The 20,537-nt window shown below is 53.0% G+C and overlaps 2 protein-coding genes across 8 annotated transcripts; one reads left to right on the top strand and one right to left on the bottom strand.

The window, feature by feature from the left end:
- Window positions 1-467: 467 nt before the first annotated feature.
- On the top strand, window positions 468-10,402 carry SLC39A13 (solute carrier family 39 member 13). 2 transcript variants are annotated; one of them, XM_084776720.1, is made up of 10 exons: window positions 468-597; window positions 1,983-2,291; window positions 4,610-4,723; window positions 5,216-5,337; window positions 6,907-7,008; window positions 7,109-7,198; window positions 8,537-8,587; window positions 8,775-8,907; window positions 9,040-9,139; window positions 9,235-10,402. In XM_084776720.1, the coding sequence occupies exons 2-10, from the start codon at window positions 1,991-1,993 to the stop codon at window positions 9,308-9,310; spliced, it is 1,089 nt and encodes a 362-aa protein (XP_084632846.1). In that variant the 5' UTR covers window positions 468-597; window positions 1,983-1,990; the 3' UTR covers window positions 9,311-10,402. The 2 variants fall into 2 exon arrangements, with proteins under 2 accessions (XP_084632846.1, XP_084632847.1); XM_084776721.1 differs by lacking the exon at window positions 6,907-7,008.
- A 2,237-nt stretch (window positions 10,403-12,639) lies between these two features.
- PSMC3 (proteasome 26S subunit, ATPase 3) lies at window positions 12,640-18,995 on the bottom strand. 6 transcript variants are annotated; one of them, XM_084776952.1, is made up of 13 exons: window positions 18,846-18,995; window positions 18,675-18,752; window positions 18,334-18,414; window positions 17,599-17,724; window positions 16,849-16,953; window positions 16,699-16,761; window positions 16,336-16,473; window positions 15,381-15,524; window positions 15,141-15,289; window positions 14,174-14,270; window positions 13,887-14,032; window positions 12,948-13,029; window positions 12,640-12,807 (listed from the first exon to the last, which is right to left on the bottom strand). In XM_084776952.1, the coding sequence occupies exons 2-13, from the start codon at window positions 18,747-18,749 to the stop codon at window positions 12,697-12,699; spliced, it is 1,317 nt and encodes a 438-aa protein (XP_084633078.1). In that variant the 5' UTR covers window positions 18,750-18,752; window positions 18,846-18,995; the 3' UTR covers window positions 12,640-12,696. The 6 variants fall into 6 exon arrangements, with proteins under 6 accessions (XP_084633078.1, XP_084633076.1, XP_084633079.1 ...); XM_084776950.1 differs by having other exon boundaries at window positions 18,334-18,417; XM_084776953.1 differs by having other exon boundaries at window positions 18,851-18,992.
- Between the last annotated feature and the right edge of the window lie 1,542 nt (window positions 18,996-20,537).

Genomic DNA, 20,537 nt, shown 5'->3' on the forward strand with positions numbered 1-20,537 from the left:
TGAGGTATCCGGGGGCCAGGCCCCTCCTTGCGGCAGGCACTTCTCCTTTCCCTAGCTCATGGAGGAGCCAAGCCCGCTGACTCAGAGGAGGAGAAGCCCAGCCGTGCTCATCCCGGGACGGAGCGGCCAGGCAGCCGTGCGCGCCCCCGTGTGGCCACTGCCGGGGCTGCTCGCCGAGAACGAAGGCAGCTGCAACTCCAGCCCGGCCGCCCCGTTGGTCGCGGTCCCCGCGTGGGTGCCGCCCTCACCCCGGCTCGGGGTGCCCGTGGGGAGGACCCATTTCCGCCCTGCCCTCCCCGCAGCCCCGTAATCCCGCGCGAGCGGAAGTGCGCTGACCGCGCGTGTCCCCCGTGGCTAAAGAGGCGGAAGCGCCCCCCCTGCCGCCGCTCCGTCTAGCCCCCCGGAGCCGGGCGCGTCGGGTTCCGGGCTGCCCGTGTGACGTGGCTGCGCGCCGGGGGTGGCTCCGGGCTAGGGGGGGGCCTAGTGGCGGGGCCCGGCGTAGCAGAGCCGGGGCGGGGCGCGGGACTGCAGCTGGATGGCCGGGCCCGCCCGGAGCGCTGCAGCTGCCACCGCCGCCGCCACTTCTGCCACTGCTTGGTGAGTGATCGCTGGACCCTCAGGCCCCGCGTCCGGGGGCAGGATGGACCGTGCTGATTCCAAAACCTGTCGCTACTCGTTCAAAGTTTAGTTGAACTTGCCTCCTTTTGACTCTTTTTTACCCATGTAGTCCCACACTCTGCCCCTCATCTCTCCCTTTTGCCCCGTTTCTTGTCTTCTTCCACCACACACCCTGGCTCACTTTTTTTGACTCTCCTTTCTCTCCAAACCCTATACTCTGCTAAACTTACGGTCCTCTCTCCTCTGCATGACCCCTCCAAGGACTTGGCCTGGCTAGGGCCTGCCGTGGTCCTAGAGAAGCTACGCTCATTTTTTATGGTGATGGTGGCAGTGGTGTCGGGGGGTGGGCGGCGGGGGGCGGGTGTCTCACTAATGAAGGCCTGAAGATCCCAGACATAGACTTCAAGGCCACCAACCAGACGCAGATGATTTCTCTCTTCACATCCATTAGCAGATGAGGAAACTGAGGCAGTTTCAAGGTCACAGCCAGTATAAGGCAAGGCAGACCGCTTTTAAACTTTCCAGATTGAACTTCTTGCTTGGTTGACTCACATCCCTATCCGGCCATGTGTCTGAAGAACACATTCCTTCTGGGAGTGCTTCAGGGCTCCTCCGGCATTCAGAGGAAATATGTTCCCTTCTCCATGCCGGGAGCTACCTGAATAGGCAAGCTCACCTCATATTCATTGCTCTGTGATGGAGGCAGTACATCATCATCCATTGCCTGATAGGACACCGAGGCTGGGAAGGGACTACAAGGATTGGCCCACAGTCCAGTGTATAGTCTAGAGCACCAAAGAATTAGCCACGAGTCACCGTTGCCTGTAGCTCAAGCATCTGTGAGGCATCTCTTCTCTTCGGCTCCATCTCTTGTCTCCTGGTGCCCAAGAACGAGAGGTTTGGACCACGATTCAGTTTCCCTACCTGCCCCACCGCTCCCCAGTGCCGCCCCGTCAAGCTAAGTCAGTGCTGGCCTTAGACCCTGGGGTGTCTTCACAGGCACATGCTGGCAGCCAAGTCTCTCCTGGCAGCTTGAGGCACCCAGCAGGGCTGGGCCCTCCGGTGGCTGAAGGAGCCAAGCCGGTGCCTCACCCAGTCATTAAGGAAAGTTTAGCCTCAGGCGGACACATTGACACATAGGCTGGAGCCAGCTCAGAAGGAAAAAATGTGTGGTTCTTGGGAGAGGTGTAGAAGGGCAGAGGATTCTCAGGGCACCCACCCTTGGGATTCTGTGTCCTCGGCAGACAAGCAGGAGGGTGACGGTATGGGCAGTTGCGCCGTGGGAGGAGAAGCTGTGCTTCCTAAGTGGATCTGTGTGGTGGTGGTGGGGGGCAACTCACATGAGCACTCTTTGTGTTTTCTAGCACCTGGCATGCCTGGATGTCCCTGTCCTGGCTGTGGTATGGCAAGCCAAAGGCTCCTCTTCCTCACTATCCTTACCCTGGAGCTCCTGGGAAGGGTTGGAGGTTCCCAGCCAGCCCTCCGGAGCCTGGGGGCTGCAGCTGCCTGTCGCCTGGATGATAAAGAAAGCGAGTCCTGGGGGGCTCTGTTGAGTGGGGAGCAACTGGACACCTGGCTCTGCGCCCTCTTGGGCTCTCTCATGGTTGGGCTCAGTGGGGTTTTCCCTTTGCTGGTCATTCCCCTGGACATGGGAACCGTGTTGCGCTCAGAAGGTGAGTGACCTTCAGTGGCCCTGAGGGTCACCAAGAAGGGTAGGAAATGTGCTGCTTGCTCTGGGAAAATGCCAAGTCTTATGTACCAGGTCCATTGTGTCTGGGGTGGAGAGCAGAGTCACCTTAGTCTGGTGTGCATAGGGTACGCAAACTCATTTGTCCACTCATCAATACATCTGTTTATTACTTCAATCAGCAAACATTCCCTAGACTCAGTATGAGCAATGGCTGGCCATATGGCTACCACACCACCTGGGCTCCAATCCTAGCTCTGCCACCCACCCACATGGCAAGTTGCTTACACTCAGTCTGCCGGACTTTATAATAGGGACAGTAAGTCTGAGCATGGAGTTCAGTTTTAGTAGTAGAATGCTTGCCTAACATGTTCAGGGCCTGGGTTCAATCTCCAACACCTCCCAAAATGAAAATAGTGCTATTCCTAACTCGTGAGTTTTAGATGAAGCGCTTTGTAGAGCTGCCTGGGGCAGGAGAGGGGTAGGTGTTTGCAACCTCTTGTTGAACCCTGGGTGCAGAGGTGAGAAGCCGCGTCCCTTCCAGTTTTGGCTAGTAGTGTAAAGGCTAGGGATGTAGCGCAGTTGGCATTGTACTTGCCTAGTGTACCAGGGTTCAGTACCCAGCACTGCATAAAACTGGATATGGTAGCACACGTGGAAAATCCCAGAACTTGGGCTGGAGAGGTGGCTCAGAGATTAAGGGCATTGACTGCTCCTCCAAATGTCCTGAGTTCAATTCCCAGCAACCACATAGTAGCTCACAACTGTCTACAGTGTGATCTGATGCCTTCTTCTGGCCTGCAGGTATACATGCAGGCAGAGTACTGTATACATAATAATCAGTAAATTTTTTTTTTTTTGGCTTTTCCAGACAGGGTTTCTCTGTGTAGCCTTGACTGTCCTGGACTCACTTTGTAGACCAGGCTGATCTCAAACTCACAGAGAGCTGCCTGCCTCTGCCTCCCAAGTGCTGGGATTAAAGGTGTGCGCCACCACCGCCTGGCCAATAAATCTTTAAAAAAACAAAAAAGAAAAAAAAAAATCCTAGAACTTGAGTGATGGCATAAAAATCAGAAGTTCAAAGTCGTCTTTAGCTATGTAGCTAGGTAGAGGCCAGCCTGAACTACATGAAACCTTTTCTCAAAAAAGAAAAAGGTGGGGATGGAGAGATGGCGCAGCTAATTAAGAGCACATACTGCTCTTCCAGAAGGTCCAGGTCCCCTTCCTAGCACTCAGTTCAGGCAGCTCATGACTGTAACTAGAGCTCCAGTGGGATCCTCTGGTCTTGGCAGGCACCTGCCCTCATATAATACCTATAAGTAAAAGTAAGAATAATCTTTTAAAAAAGAAAAAGAAAGGCTGGTAAAATGGCCCAGTGGTTAAAGGTGCTTGCCCTGCAGGCCTGGCAGACTTGAGTTCATTCTTGAAACCCATGTAACACTCCACAAAGTTGTCCTCTGACCTCCATATATGTGGACCCATGCATCCACGCTCACATGCGTTATACATAGTAATGCAATGAATGATTAAACAGAAATGAACGCCCTTAGCCTTTTACCCTCTGCCAGGTTCAGGAACCATTCAGTGATGCAGATAGGTCCTGGATGATGGTGCCTGTCTGGTGGTTGCTACCAGTTGTGAGCAGAGCTCTCCAGGAGCCTGTCACGCCCACACAGCAGGTGTCCCTCTTTAGACAGCCTATAGAGTAAGGTAGCTTTATGGTGGAATGCTCACCCGGTGTGTGTGAGGCCTGGTCAGGGCCTGTGCAAGACACACTTCCAGTATTAGGGTTTGTATTTTACAAGTGGGAAGCATCTGCTCTCTGGCCAGCAGGGCCCCCACCAGCTGCATCTGTCCTCTAGACCTCAGTTGCTCTATCAACTGATAAGCTGAATATGGCTGTCAGTTTTCTAAGGATAGCACTAGCTGAGGAGAGAAATTCCGATTTAATGAACATTTGTTCTATGTGTTGTGGTTTAATTCTGACAAGATCCAATGTACACACAGGGAAACACCAAGTCTCAGAAATTATCTTTTGGGTGCCAGCAGATGGGTTGGAGAGCTAGACTTGCCAGGGCCCAAGCTTCTCTCTTACCCAGTATGCAGTAGTCAGTGCATCCCCAGTGATTCGTCAAACTGTAGTATGTTCCTCCTCAGCATCCTGCCCTTGCTGGACCTGTGGGGTCAGGAAGACCCGGAAGAGCAGTAGCCCGAATCCAGTTGTAGAAACTTGCAGTCTAGAAAGCCAGTAAGATGTGTGAACTGGGGAGCAGAGGCTTATGGACCTCATGCCTCTGCTTGTAGCTGGAGCGTGGCGTCTGAAGCAGCTGCTCAGCTTCGCCTTAGGTGGACTCCTGGGCAATGTGTTTCTGCACCTGCTGCCGGAGGCGTGGGCCTACACCTGCAATGTCAGCCCGGGTGAGTGAGACCAAGGGCAGGATAGGCGTGCAGAGCTGGTGCCCATGCCCAGGGGGAGCCTAGGTCCTGCCAGCTCTACAGGGTCTAGGAGAGGGATCCAGAAAAACTTGCCTAAGAGGGAAGGTCTAATTCCAATGCCCTGGCCCCTCTGGGAGTGTACTAGGGCCCAGCTGCTTGTTCAGCAGGTGCCCCCCGCCCTCTGCCCACCACAACCCCTCCAGCTCTGGACTAGCTCTGGTCTAGGCCCCATTCCTTTTTTTTTTTTTTTTTTTTTTGGTTTTTTTTCGAGACAGGGTTTCTCTGTGTAGCCTTGGCTGTCCTGGACTCCCTTTGTAGACCAGGCTGGCCTCGAACTCACAGCGATCCACCTGCCTCTGCCTCCTGAGTGCTGGGACTAAGGGCATGCGCCACCACGCCCGGCTTTAGGCCCCATTGCTAATGGCTCCCTTCTAGCCACTGGCTTGGCATGGCCTGTTAGTGCTCCCTCTGCAGGTGGTGAAGGGCAGAGTCTGCAACAGCAGCAGGACTTGGGGCTATGGGTCATTGCTGGCTTCCTGACCTTCCTGGCCTTGGAGAAGATGTTCCTGAATAACGAGAAAGAGGACCCCAGCCAGGTGAGCCCAAGCCCCCGCCTGGATATGTCAGCCAGGTGAGCCCAAGCCCCCGAGCCTGGATATGTCAGCCAGGTGAGCCCCAAGCCCCCAAGCCTGGATATGTCAGCCAGGTGAGCCCCAAGCCCCCGCCTGGATATGTCAGCCAGGTGAGCCCAAGCCCCCGCCTGGATATGTCAGCCAGGTGAGCCCAAGCCCCCGAGCCTGGATATGTCAGCCAGGTGAGCCCCAAGCCCCCGAGCCTGGATATGTCAGCCAGGTGAGCCCCAAGCCCCCGCCTGGATATGTCAGCCAGGTGAGCCCCAAGCCCCCGAGCCTGGATATGTCAGCCAGGTGAGCCCCAAGCCCCCGAGCCTGGATATGTCAGCCAGGTGAGCCCCAAGCCCCCGAGCCTGGATATGTCAGCCAGGTGAGCCCCAAGCCCCCGAGCCTGGATATGTCAGCCAGGTGAGCCCCAAGCCCCCGAGCCTGGATATGTCAGCCAGGTGAGCCCCAAGCCCCCGAGCCTGGATATGTCAGCCAGGTGAGCCCCAAGCCCCCGAGCCTGGATATGTCAGCCAGGTGAGCCCCAAGCCCCCGAGCCTGGATATGTCAGCCAGGTGAGCCCCAAGCCCCCGAGCCTGGATATGTCAGCCAGGTGAGCCCCAAGCCCCCGAGCCTGGATATGTCAGCCAGGTGAGCCCCAAGCCCCCGAGCCTGGATATGTCAGCCAGGTGAACCCCAAGCCCCCGAGCCTGGATATGTCAGCCAGGTGAACCCCAAGCCCCCGAGCCTGGATATGTCAGCCAGGTGAACCCCAAGCCCCCGAGCCTGGATATGTCAGCCAGGTGAGCCCCAAGCCCCCGAGCCTGGATATGTCAGCCAGGTGAGCCCCAAGCCCCCGAGCCTGGATATGTCAGCCAGGTGAGCCCCAAGCCCCCGAGCCTGGATATGTCAGCCAGGTGAGCCCCAAGCCCCCGAGCCTGGATATGTCAGCCAGGTGAGCCCCAAGCCCCCGAGCCTAGATATGTCAGGCCTTTTTTCTATAGTACCCAAGGCCTGAGGAAGCCCAGGATCTGAGTTAATGTCCCTCCTTCCCCCAAAAAATATCTCCAGGCTCTCTTTCCTGAGAGCTCAGGGAGGGCAGGCCAACTTCAGGAGACTCTTGGAGTGATAGCATTAGCCTCTGAGGTAGTTTGGGCCTATAGATCCGTGGTTCTCAAGCTGGGATCGAATGACCCTTTCATAAGGTTGCCAAAGACCATCATCCTATCAGACATTTACAGCTCATAACAGCAGCAAAAGCACAGTTATGAAGTAGCAACAAAATAATTTTATGGTTGGGGGTAACCACAAAATGAACTGTATTGAGGGGTTGCAGCATTAGGAAGGTTGAGGACCCCTGTTACAGATGGATAGTGATGGCAGGGTGGGCTTGAGACCTGAGGAGTCTGGGAGCCCCGCTTAGGGATCAGCAAGGTCTAGCCAGGTCAAAGAGGTAATCCGTGTCTCTTGACCTTCTCACTCTTTTCTGTCTGCCTGTCTGAGTGGGGGGCATCTAATGTCTCCTCTCTCTCCTTCTTCTGGCCGTAGGCCCCCAGCAAAGACCCCACTGCTGCCGCGCTCAATGGAGGCCACTGTCTGGCCCAGCCGGCTGCAGAGCCCGGCCTGAGAGCCGTGGTCCGGAACCTCAAAGTGAGTGGCCCATGCGGGCCCCCTCCTGCAGCGGCAGAGCTGAATGGCCGACTCAGCTCTGCCTGCCTGGCTCAGCTCGGCTTTCTCTCCCCTCATCCAGGTCAGTGGCTATCTCAACCTGCTGGCCAACACCATAGACAACTTCACTCATGGGCTGGCTGTGGCTGCCAGCTTCCTTGTGAGCAAAAAGGTAAGGGGGCTGGAACGGTAGAGCTCTGGCATTTCTGGTGGGAACGACAGCGATGTCTGCCCATTGGCTCAATCTCCGAAATGGAGTCTCTGCTCCTGCTTTTATAACAGTACCTTTGTGAAGCCGTCCCTATCCCTCTCCTGGATGCTGTGTCTCATCATGGCCCCCTTCACCTTTTCTGTCCTCAAAGATGTTTTTATTTGCATGTGTGTGCTGGTGCCACATGGTTGTGTGTGTGTGTGTGTGTGTGTGTGTGGTTGTTTTTGTTTTGGTTTGGTTTTGGTTTTTCGAGACAGGGTTTCTCTGTGTAGCCTTGGCTGTCCTGGGCTCGCTTTGTAGACCATGGTGACTTTGAACTCACAGTGATCCACCTGCCTCTGCCTCCTGAGTGTTGGATTACAGGCATGTGCCACCACACCAGGTGTTGATTGTGTGTTCTTGGAGGCCAAAAGATCCTTGAGCTGGATTTGGATCCCTGGCACTGGAGTTAGAGGCAGTTATGAGCCCCCTAATGTGGGTGCTGGGAACGGAACTTGGGTCTCTAGAAGAGCAGTAAGCACTCTTAATCTGATTCCCTGACCTCCTTTGCACCTTTTGGCTCAGGCCTCTGTTCTTGTCAGCACTCCTCATTTGGATGCCTTTAGCAAGCTCCTAGACTTGGCCCTGCCCACTAGTAGACTCTTGTTCCTTCACCTCCTACTGTCTTCTATGCTCTGGTCCCCAGCACTAGCCATTCACTGTGCCCTCTGCCTGGAATTTTCTTCCTCTCACTCTATTATTAGTATTAGTATTAGTATTTGGTTTTTCGAGACAGGATCTGTGTAGCCTTGGCTGTCCTGGACTCACTTTGTAGACCAAGCTGGCCTCTAACTCACAGCAATCTACCTGCCTCTGCCTCCCAAGTGCTGGGATTAAAGGCGTGCTCCACCACTCCTAGCCTTCCTCCCACTCTTGGAACAGCTGGCTCCTCATCCAGTTTTAAATGTACTTCCAAGAGGCATTTGGTGCTCTCATCCTCCAGCTAGGCGCCTGTCCGTACTCTTCCTCACAGCCCTGTTGCATGTGGAGCCACACAAGTGTTTTCTAATCTCTACCAAGCATGTCCAACCTGCAGCTTAGGGGTTGCATGTGTCCCGGTATGCTATGAATGCAGCACAGCACATCATGCTGCCGTATTAGGCACACTTGTTTCCTTGAGTCACTACTGTCTTTCCTATAGCTACAGTGTCTTGCCCAGAGCAGACTCAAAGCAGAACACATGTTTCTAGAGGGACTGGGTATGGGGGAAGCCTAGTAACCCAGTAAAGGCATCGTAGACTCAGACTCCCATCTCTACAGATTGGGCTTCTAACCACCATGGCCATCCTCCTGCATGAGATCCCCCATGAGGTAAGTGCCCAGCGTGTGGCCTTAGGGCCAGGAATCCAAGGTTCCCATGCTTAGCATGGGTGTGGAACTTGTCCAGGGCTTTGGGTGGGGACATGGCTTCATTAGATCCTGGCCTAGGGGCGGGGTTGACAGAAGGCTGGGTGCTCATGTCATTTGGCACTGGGTGAACATCTGGGCCTTTCCTCAGGTGGGTGACTTTGCTATCCTGCTCCGGGCTGGCTTTGACAGATGGACTGCAGCCAAGCTACAGTTCTCTACCGCCCTGGGAGGCCTTCTGGGGGCCTGCTTCGCCATTTGTACACAATCCCCAAAAGGAGTAGGTACGAGAGTGGTGGTACACAAAAGGTGCCAGCCAAACGGTGCCTCTGCCCTCCTGTCTGCCTGGTGTCCTCTCTAGGAGAGGGTGGGGCACATACAGCCCCAGACTCACCCCCAGTTGATCCTCCCTACAGAGGAGACAGTGGTCTGGACCCTGCCTTTTACCTCTGGAGGATTCCTCTATATTGCCCTGGTGAACGTGTTGCCTGACCTCTTGGAAGATGACAACCCATGGTGAGTGGCTTGGCAGGGTGGCCACTGCGGGGGCCCAGGAGCACCTGCTGCCGCTGCCCTCCCAGCCACAAACCCGAATCCCCCCCTCCCAACAGGCACTCCTTGCAGCAGGTGCTGCTGCTCTGCTCAGGCATCGTGGTGATGGTGCTGCTGTCATTCTTCGTTGAGTAACCATTGCTGACACCCCAGTCTGCATAGCAAGCAATAAGAGACTCCAGTTTGTTCTGTGACTGTGTGTGTGAGAGGCAGAGGGTGAATGCTAGAGCCAGCCTCTCACTGGACAGAGGGGTGTGTGGTGTGCATGTGCAGCCAGAAATGTGAGAGACCGACACTGTGATCCCTGTGTGCGGAGTCCAGAGCCCAACATAGCACCTGTTTTGCCATCCCATTGTCATCTAGCAGCCAGCAATGACAGCACAGGCCTCAGGTCTCACAGAGAAAGACGCCCATGGCACCCAGGGCTACAGAGAATCCTGAAGTTGTTTCTCCTGGGCCTCTAGCTCAAGAGAGTAATTAAACCTCTGCTCATATATCTAGGCCCAAGCACCTTAGAGACAGAGGCTGCACAGCTTTCCTCTGCTGTCCATTCTCCTAGCCCTTCCCACAGCCAAAGAAAGGGGAGGTGGACACTCTGTAGCCCCAACCCCACTCAGCACTGATGTCCTACACCTCCCCAGTACTGAGGAGGCAACAGCTCCAGGACCTCTTCCTAAGGGCTGCCAGCCTGGCCAGCTCACATTTCCCCAGCAAATGCACAGGCAGCTCCCACCACTTCCAGCTGCCAAACAGCAGTCTGCAAACCAGCAAGTAGTCCCAGGCTAGCAATGTCCCAGTGCAGCTCTCCAGGATGCTCTTGCCAGCACAGGGTCCAGCAGACATGCCCCAGGCAGGGAGACTGCGCCTCGCTGCCCCGCCCTGCTCAGGCCCCTGGTCCTCTCGGGTGGTGAGGGCTCCTCGATGTCAGTGCTCAGGAATGTGAACTGGGAGAATGCTGAAGCCATAATCCCCAACCATTTCCCTTGGCCGACACCCAGGTACTCAGCTGGCCGCTCTACCGCCAGACTCCAGCCCTGCTGCTCAACTATGGGTGGTAGAGAAGCGGCCACTGAAGAATCTGAATGATTCCATAGCCCTTATGCTGTGGTTCATCTCTATCTGTAAATACTTGTTCTGTAGATAGAAATAAATATTATCTAGACTGGCTGCTGCCTGTTCACATACTAGAGCAGTCAAGAAGAGCTCTTACCAGGTCTGTTTGTTTGACTTGCTGTGCATTTCAGGTGGTTTCTTACGTTCTTGACTTGTTAGCCTTTTATTCCAGTAATGTTTGGGCACCCACTTGAGCCTTCATTATCATCAGTGATAGTATGGCTATTGATTTCCCTGTTTCCCCTTAATAGTCCTTATCAAGGGAATAAAGCCACAAAATCATCTGCTTTGGCTTAAGTGAGGCTGTAAAGTTCATTTAAGAGAGCCAGGTGTGGTGTCACACAGTAATATCAGCATCCAGGAATGGAGGCAGAAAAATCCGGAATTAAAAGGCCACCCTAAACTACATGAAACCTCCAACTTGAAAAAACAAGGAGGCATGCACCACCACACTCACCTTTAATCCCAACACTCATGAGGCAGAGGCAGGAGGATCTCTGTAAGTTCGAAGCCAGCCTGGTCTACAAAGCGAGTCCAGGACAGCCAAGGCTATACAGAAACCCTGTCTCAAAAAAAAAAAAAAAAAAAAAGCAAGGAGGGGGGTGAGGGAGGCCACACTTGAACCTTCCCACACCACCTACCCGCCAAATACAGGCAGGAGGAAATTACTTTAACAAGCTCCCTGCCCGGCTGAACCATTGTCATCACACACCAGGGGGCGCTGCTTCTCCAGCAGCAGCTGCAGGAAGAAGCTGCTCTATCCAGCTGTCATGGCTAAGATAATTGTCCAAGGACTGAAAGGTCCAAACCCAGTTGCCTTTCATGTCAGCAGGTGTTGACCAGGTGTGGTGTAAAACCCTGCTGGGACACACCAAGCCTTACTGTCCTCTATTGCACACAGCCCAAGGGATGAAGACGGGCATCCTGATATATTGTGAGGAAGCAAGTAAAGGCAAGGGCAGTACCTGTGCATTCACTTGTTCCATGCCAAGGGCAAAGTCCATCTGGTTGGTAAGGGCACCTAGGTCCAGGCCAGAGGACAAGATCGGAAACATTTTGCCTGCTGAGCTCCTGGAGCAAGACGTAGTCAAACCACGGTCAGCAGGCGGCATGCAACACTCAGTAAAGCAACCCGTGTGGAGGGTAAGACAGGAACGGGCAAGGCAGCCCTGTGGAGTCGGGAGCCAGCCGTAGGCACGTCCACTTGGGAAGAAGAGGAAAGGGAAGTGGTGACAGGGAGCTTTTGCCCGTTTAGCAATAAAATGGAATTCTGAGGATTAACAACTTTGAAAGGCCATTCAGGGCTGCCAAAACCACTGGTAAGGCAGCTCAATGGAAAGCTCAACGGTGGGCAGGCACGGTGGCACGTCTTTAGCCCCAGCGCTCCACACAAATCTCAGAGGCCGTCCGCCAACCTTGTCCACACAGAAAGCTCCAAGTTAGCCAAGACTACACAGTGAGACCCCGTCTAATTTAAAAAAATGACTGATAGGCCTGAATCCCTGCTGTGCCACCTCATAATGGTGCACCTTTCAGCAACTGTTTAATTGCACCTGTAAAATGAGGACACCCAGGCAAGTAAGATGGATCTGTGGGTAAAAGTACTTACTGCGCAAACTTGTCAATCTGAGTTCAGTCCTCAGAACTCAGGTAAAGGTGAAGAGAACTGACTCCACAAAGCTCTGACGGTCACATGTTTTGAGCACCCTCACACACACACAGTAAAATAATACATGGACTCCCAGTGGGTGTCTTGATTAGCATTATGCATTAAGACCTGTACAGGAACTGTGGATGTATCTTACAGTTGGTAGAGTGCTTCCCTAACAGTTACTAATTCCCGGGTTCCATGCCAGCACCACATTAAACTGGGAATTTTACACCTGTAACCTCAGCCCTTGGCGCAGTTAGAATAGGCCTGGCAAGGCCACGGCATGGTGGAAGGTTAGGCCTGAATGGCTTTCAGAGTGGACCTCCATCAATGTGATTTCTGAGCCAGAAGAAATGAACTGAAGGCACTAGGGGGTCAAGAACCAAAATGTTCGTTTGATAAGGCGGCCTAAGAACTAGAGCCTCAAAACGCAAAGCGGGAAATTCTAGCTGTTTCGGCTCTTCCTTCTGGAACTCTGAAAAGGTCAGAGCTGTGGTAATAAACGGGACAGAAGACTTAAGGGGACTTTGGGCAGGGGGATTGGAGAAGACTAGGCAACAGCTGTGCCCTGCGCCTCCCTACCACAGGGCCTCGCCCAGACAGCTGGTTGGGGCCCATGGCCATCTATGGGATTTTTGAGGCTGTAGCCCCTCCATGCATTCCACTCCCACCCAGAGTCCAGGAGGGTGAGAGACATATGGCAAGGAACAGAAAACACCTTTTATTATCAACTTTAGCCCACAGAGCAGCGGTGTCCTCAGGCGTAGTACTGCAGATTGGCCTTCTTCTTGGCCTGTACCTCCAGGATGCCCTCCATGTAGTCCTCGTGGGTAAGCTCTGTGGCACCCCTGCGCAGTGCGATCATGCCCTGCAGCCAGGACACGTATGATCTAGGGCGCCTCCTTGCACCCTGACCCAACTTCCAAAGGCGTGGGCCCTGACCTATCCAGGGAAAGGGCAAGGCTTAAACAGTCTGCCCCCGCCCCCCCCACCGCCCTGACCACTCACCGCCTCCACACACACGGCCTTGCACTGCGCCCCATTGAAGTCATCTGTGCAGCGGGCCAGCTCCTCATAGTTTACATCAGGGCTGGAGAAAGGAGATACCACAGAGCTTGGTCACTCACGGGGCAGGAATAGGAATAGGACGATGTCCTACTATGTTCCCTTGGCTCAATAAAGTCAACTTCCTTTCTACTAGCAGCCAAGTCTTTACCCACTCTGACTTTTTCTCTCGGTATAAAACAAGGTGTAGGAAGTTAATGAGCTTAGACAAAGCTATTTATAGATCTCTGACACTGCAGCCTTATAGAATCCTGCATCTGAGGTCCCAGTAAGCAAGCCTGCTTAAGGCCAGGAACAAGGGCCTGATGAAGCCCTGCACCAGCCAGCACAATGCAGCTGCCATATCTGACTCATGTGCCAAGCACTGTGCATTAAGACATCAGCATGAAGCCAGGCGCTGATCTCTGCGAGTTCGAGGCCAGCCTGGTCTACAAAGCAGTCTAGGACAGCCAAGACTACACAGAGAAACCCTGTCTCAGAGGGGGTGGGGGAAGGGGGAGGTAGGAAGGAGACAGCAGCATGGCTAATTCTCCAAGTGGAGTAATTATCCAAGTTTAAAATAACAACATACTTTAGAGGATTAGGCCATGTACTGAAAAAGTTGTACAGATGTGAGCTCAGATCATCTGGTACGGGTTTGATTCTCCTAACCAATGCTTGGGCTATGCCCACCTACTGGGCTGTGGAGGTTCATGTGTCTTCAGATGACAGGAGGAGATGTAGATGACGGAGTACCACAGCACCCAGAAGGAGGGCACCACCTCAGGCAGGGGAGGAGAACCAAGCTATGTGCATGCACAGGGAGCAGAGGGTGATCAGAGGCTGGGGAACCGCAGTACAGGAGCGGTAAGGATTGAGGGTCCAAATGCTGTTGCAGCTGACCTGACATTCATCTTCCGTGAGTGGATCTGCATGATTCTGGCTCGGGCCTCCTCGTTGGGCATCGGAAACTCAATCTTTCGGTCCAGGCGGCCTGAGCGGAGCAGGGCTGGATCCAGGATGTCCACCCTGTTAGTGGCTGCAATTACCTAAGGAAGAGGAGAAGCAGCAGCTGGAACTGAAGCCCTGGACACCACCCGCCCACAGGCACAAGCCATGGCAGTAGCAGGAGGCAGCCCAGGGTATGGGAAGACCAAGTCGGCCTGCCCACTAAGCTTTTCCTTACTCACCTTGACTTGGGTGTTGGGCTGGAAGCCATCCAGCTGGTTCAGGAGCTCCAACATGGTCCTCTGCACCTCCCTGTCCCCTGCTTTTTCACTGTCGAAGCTGTGGTGCACAGGAGCCCGAGATGCCAGTGACATCACGGCATAAGCACAGGCTATTCCAACTTGTCCAGGGAAATGGTTGCCTCAACTTGAGGCTCCCAGCCCAGGGACTGGCACAGAGAAAGGTGTCACCAATAGTTAACTGCAGCATTCAAAGCTTGCAGAGGCTTCTGGGATCAGATGCTGGGCTGGTGACAAACAGTGAGCAGAAACAGCCAGGGCTAGGGCTGTGGTTCTGAGCAATGCATGATCCCACAGGATCAGGAGCCCAGGCAGCCAACCCCAGGAAAGTTTGTACATAATGTCCCAGTGACCAGGAAAGAGCTGGAAACCAATCTGGACACTGGGAGTGTGTCCAGGCTTGGGGGTGGGAGCAGAGTGAGACTGGAAGGCCAGGCCACATAAATCTACCATTTATGCTAAGGAGCAATGGTGTGACCTAGAAAGGGTTTGGTTTTTTTGTTGTTGTTTTGTTTTATTTGTTTGTTTTTTAAGGTTTCAACACAGGGTTTCTCTGTGTAGCCTTGGCTGTCCTGGACTTACTTTGTAGACCAGGCTGGCCTCAAACTCACAGTGATCCACCTGCCTCTGCCTCCCAAGTGCTGGGATTAAAGGCGTGCCCCACCATGCCTGGCCCGAGGAAGGGTTTTTAAATAGGATTTCAGTGTGTGACAGACTTTGAAAACATGTGAGATAACCAGATTTCTTTTTTGAGAGCAAGGTGGTAGCTGTGAGAACTTAGGAAGCAGAAAAATAGAAGCATTACTAGTTGGGGAGAGGGAGGAGGTAAGTTAGCATTTAACACAGCTGGGAGATGAACTCCCACCCACCCCGTTCCGAACGCCCTTGGAAGTCCCTAGCACTCACTTACCGCTTGGTGCCAATGGCATCCAATTCATCTATGAAGATGATAGATGGCGCTTTCTCCTTGGCCAGGGCAAAAGCATCACGGACCAGCTTGGCGCCATCTCCAATAAACATCTGTACCAGCTGAGGGCCCGCCAACTTCAAGAAGGTAGCCTGAGAGAAGGGATCGATCAGGCCAAAGGCAGAAGAAGCTCCAGCCTCCAGTCCCCCACGGCTTCCTTACTCCACTCCCACCCATACACACCTTGGTCTGAGCAGCACAGGCGCGGGCAAGCAGGGTCTTCCCGGTACCAGGTGGCCCATACATCAGCACTCCTTTTGGGGGCTGGATACCCAAGTTCTCAAACTTCTCTTTGTGGTTCATAGGCAGGACAATGGCCTCTACCAGCTGCCAGGAAGAAGTCCTGGGTGAGGGAGTGATGCCCTGAGGGGGTCCTACAGCCCAAATCTCATCTGCAGCTCTCCTACTCTAATGACCGTCTTCCACAACAAAAAGACACAAAACTCCGCATTTCCCACTCTCAAGAGCTACTTTACAACAGCAGGCTGAGGACACTGGGCCAGCTGGGTACATGGCTCAGTGAGTAAGAGTACTTGCTGTGCAAGCATGAAGATCTGAGTTCAAATCTCTAGCTCCCTCGTAAAAATACAGGCCTATCAAATACAAGCAAGTGCTGTAGGGGCAGAGTCAGAAAGATGACTGTGGTTTGCTGGTCGCTAGCCAAATTCCAGGTTCAGTGAGGGACCATATCTCATAGGAAAAAGGTGGGAATGATATTAGACATTTTCTGTGTATATGTGCACCTACACACGCACTTACACCATACATACACACACACACACACACACACACACACACACACACACACACCCCAGACAGATAAATGGACGTTTATACCATACACACACAGGATGGATAGATGGAAGGAAGGAGAGAGGCAAGGCAGGAAAGAAGGAAGGCAGACACTGGGGACAAAAACAGGAACCTGAGTGGAGTTTGCTCTGGCCCTTTCTATGGTCTTGAGCAACCCCTCCAATCTCTCTGCAATCCAGGCTACTAAACTTGACACTGCTTTTTTTCTCTCCCTAAGCAACTACTCTACAAGGATAAGGGCACAGTAAGGGAATACAATGCAGTCAATTAGATGAAAACCGCAAAAGGCCGGCAAGGCTGCTGGCGGCGGCCACGCCTCCCTCACCTCCTGGATCTGCTTGTCCAGGCCCCCGATGTCGCTGTACTGCTCTGTGGGCCGCTCGTCCACCTCCATGGCCTTCACCCGAGAGTCATATTCTGTGGGCAGGGTCTCCAGGATGAGGTAGGAGTCTTTGTTCACACCCTGAGGAGAGAGCATGGAGCCTTTGCATTTGTCCCAGCTCTGCCAGATGGGACTGGGGGACAGTTATTTATCATATAAAAACAAAGCTGCAGGGCTGGGAAAATGCAAGAATCCAAGAGGTTGCAGACAGAATCCCTGCAGCAGCGGCAAGCCCAGAAGCAACAGTAATCTGAGGCGGCGTAAGCAGCTCGCTGGAGAGGCCCTGCCTGCGCAGGCATCACTCACCACCAGGTCTCCTGGCTTTAGCTTCTCTGCATCCACCAACCCAATCACTGGCAGGAAGTAGGTCTGCAGGAAAAGTTACAGGCAAGTTCAACTACTCTGAAGCTCCCCAGTGTTGTCCCCTGCCTCTGCCTACGACTGAGCCAGTCTTACTTGTCGTGTAGAAGTTTTGATCACTGCACACTTGCCCTTCCTCTGCGAGTCCAGGTCAATATTGGCACCATCCTCCTCCTGGTCATTGGGATCAACGTCCAGCAACTAAAAAGAAAAATATGCTCAGTCCCTTGACCTTCCCAGAGTCCACTGCTGTGTGGGCCCAAGCAGTTCCCCACGTTCACACGGCCACAGACCCCACTTCACTCCTCAAACCAGTCTGCAGCTTAATAAGCTTACAGTGGATACGCAGGAGGGTTGATAAAAAAATATTTCTCTAAGGGCTGGAGAAATGGCTCAGAGGTTAAGAGTACTGTTTGCTCTTCCAAAGGTCCCGAGTTCAATTCCCAGCAACCATATGGTGGCTCATGACCATCTGTAATGAGATCTGGTGGACAGGTGCACATGCAGGCAAATACTATATAAATAATAAATATATTAAAAAAATATTTTCCTCGGCGCTGCTTCTTATGCAGAGTTCATGTGCCCCAGGAGAAAAATAAATAAATAATAAAATAATTTAAAAAGAAAGAAAGAAAAGAAAGAAGGAAGAAACTCATTAAACTTCTAAGGTCTTTGCAGGCCTATGTCTAGGAAATGGATCTCAGGGAAGTGTAAGGTCTAAGGAAGTTTGGGTTCTTGGCTTTTACCCACTCTGTTCCTACAGGCACCATCCCAGGACGTCTCCAAGCCCCACTGATTCCCTCTACACACACACACATATACACACACACACACTCACACACACACCTCAATGACATTGGAGACAAGGTATGGCAGGGTTTTGTTCACTTTGATTTTCTCACTGTTCTCTTTGATTTTGTCTTTCATGGCTTGAAGTTCATGGGTGACTCGTAATACTTCACTTTTCATGATCTGGGACAAGAGAAAACAAACGTTCAAGCCTGATTCAGCTCGGGCCCTGTGAGGGACAAGGCCCACCCAACCGGCCTAACGCTTTCTGCAGGTCCAGCCCGGCTGTGTCCAAATTGCGTAAGTCAAGCAAGACAAGAGGCCGTCGTGAAAACTTCCTGGTGAAGTAGCTGTGGTACAGGCCGAAGTATTTCCCACGGCAGTGTGTGTGTGTGTGTGTGTGTGTGTGTGTGTGTGTGTGTGTGTGTGTGTGTGTGTGTGTGTGTGTGTGTGTGTCCCTCTCAGAGCCTCGGTTTCCTGGTCTGTAAAATGGGAGATTTATTAAAAGGATTCTGTTGTGTTCTGAAGTCCACAGGCTGGCCTGTCAGGAAGATCCCTGAGAAGCCTTTGAAGACCGCCCTGGGAAGGGAGATCTGCTAACTCCTAACCCCCAACCATCCTGCCCTTTCTCCCCTTTTATAGTTTAGTTTTCTCTTTTCTTTCTTTGGTCCCAGGAGACACTCGCCAGGCCTCCTGCATCCTGCATCCTGCCAGAAAAGAAAGTAGAAGCGACTGGAGGCGGCAGGGCGAGTCTGGCTGGGACCCCGCTGCCTGCTGGAGCCGGGCGCCCACCTTGATCTCGCTGTCCAGCAGCCGTGTGCGCTGGATGATCTCTTCTGTGGACATCTTGAGCACCTCCTCCCCAATGCCATCCTGCTGTTTAAAGGAGGAAATAAGTGCTTATTTACCTTTGCTAAGGGCTGCCATCCCGCGTTCCCACAGCCCCCTCGCCGACTGTTCCCGTGCCCCTAACAGGAGGATGTAGAAGCCGGGACTTTTGCTCACGTCCCAAGCGGCTCTGCGCCCAGTCAGGGCCGGCCCTGGACTCCCAGCCACATCCTTCCCCACCCTCCATGAACGTCTCGCCCTACAGCCCAAACTCTGGGACGCCCCTCAGGTCTCCCAGCACTCACCTCAGACTCATCCCACACGGTCGCCATCTTCTCCTGCCGAGTCACTGGACTCTCGGGCGTCGGCAGCAGATTCATTTCCTGCATGAAAAGGCCGAAACTGGGAGTGCGCACGAGCCCCTGCGGGAGCCCAGCGCAGCCTTTCTCAACGTCCTCTCTCCGCCACTGGCGAACCTCACCGGCGACTCCTGACTCGACAGAATTGGCCCTGTCTCTGGTGCCGAGCGAATCTGCCGCTCGAACTCCACGAACCAAACCGGGGCCACAGGGCCCGCCCCGTGGCTCGCCGGTTGCTCCGGTTTGTGCGAGAGCAAGGGGTGAGCCGCTATTGGCCGGCGCACGGGGCGGGACGGGGCCTGGTGCACAACCGGAAGAGGCGGGAGAAAGGCGGGAGTCACGGGGTCTTTCGGGAAATGTAGTTTTACCCTGGCGGGTAACTGAAAAGGTGTTTGCACAGGTGCAGGTTCAATCTCAGGATTTGGGGCATCTTGGAATAGACCGCCAAATGCCAGGCGAAGTGGCGCATGCGAAGTCAGCACTCGGGAGGCAGAGGCAGGCGGATCTCTGAGTTCCAGGACAGCCAGAGCTACACAGGGGAAATCTTGTCTCAAAAATACCCAAATTAGTTAATTAATTAATTAATTAGTAAAATGTCACTGCCTCCCCAACACATCCAACCTTTACAAAGAATCAGAAAAGGGGCCTGTGATACCGCCCTAGGCCACATTTTTATTTACAACTACGTTCAAACTGGCCACCCAGCATTACGGAAAAATATTAAGCATTTTTTAATTTTATTGTGTATGTGTGTGTGTGTGTGTGTGTGTGTGTATGTGTGTGTGTGTGTGACATTGTGTGGATCAGATGCCTATGGAGGCCAGAGGTTGACATCAAGTCTTCTACCACTGTGCCTTGTGTACTGTGGCAAGCTCTTTTGCTGAACCTGCAACTCAGCAGTTTGGTTGCGAGGTAATCCAACTTGCATGAGGATCCCATCTTTGTCTCCCAAGTGCTAGGATTAGCATTTACATGGGTGAGGGGATCCATCTCAATTCTTTTTTTTTTTTTCTACACTTGGCTGTTCTGGCCTCACTTTGTAGACCAGGCTGGCCTCGAACTCACAGCGATCCGCCTGCCTCTGCCTCCCGAGTGCTGGGATTAAAAGCATTCTCCACCACACCCGGCTTCAATTCTAATGTTCCTAATATTTTGGAAGGAAGTGATGAACTCACTGAGCCACATCTCCAGCTGCATAACATTAATCAAATTTTAAAACAGACAAATTGGGGCTGGAGAGGTGGCTCAGAGGTTAAGAGCACTGGCTGCTCTTCCAGAGGTCCTGAGTTCAATTCCCAGCAACCACATGGTGGCTCACAACCATCTATGGTGAGATCTGGTGCCCTCTTCTGACACACAGGCATACACACAGGCAAAACAGTGTATACATAATAAATACACACTTTTTTAAAAAAAGAGAAAAATTGGCTGGCCATCGTGGCACAGCCCTTTAAGTCAGCAGAGGAAGGCAGATCTCTGCTTGCTGGAGGCCAGGCTGATATACATAAGGAGTTTGCCTCCAGGCAGTTTACAAAGACATGAACTCCAGTTTTAGGGGATCCAACAGCCTCTTCTGGCTTCTTCAGACACTGAAGGTATATGATGCACATAAATTCACACAGGTGCACATACACACACACATTAAATAAATTACACAGAAACTTTTAAAAAGAGAAACTCCAAAACTCTAGGCCAGGCAGAGTGGCACAGGTCTTTTCTGTCAGCATTCAGGAAGCAGAGGTAAGTGGATCTCTGAGTTTAAGGTGAGCCTGATCTATAGAGTGAGTCAGGAAAGCTAGGGCTACATAA

Source organism: Acomys minous (genome assembly GCF_964271855.1).
Source record: "Acomys minous genome assembly, chromosome: 3".
In the NCBI taxonomy this organism is placed as follows: Eukaryota; Metazoa; Chordata; class Mammalia; order Rodentia; family Muridae; genus Acomys; species Acomys minous.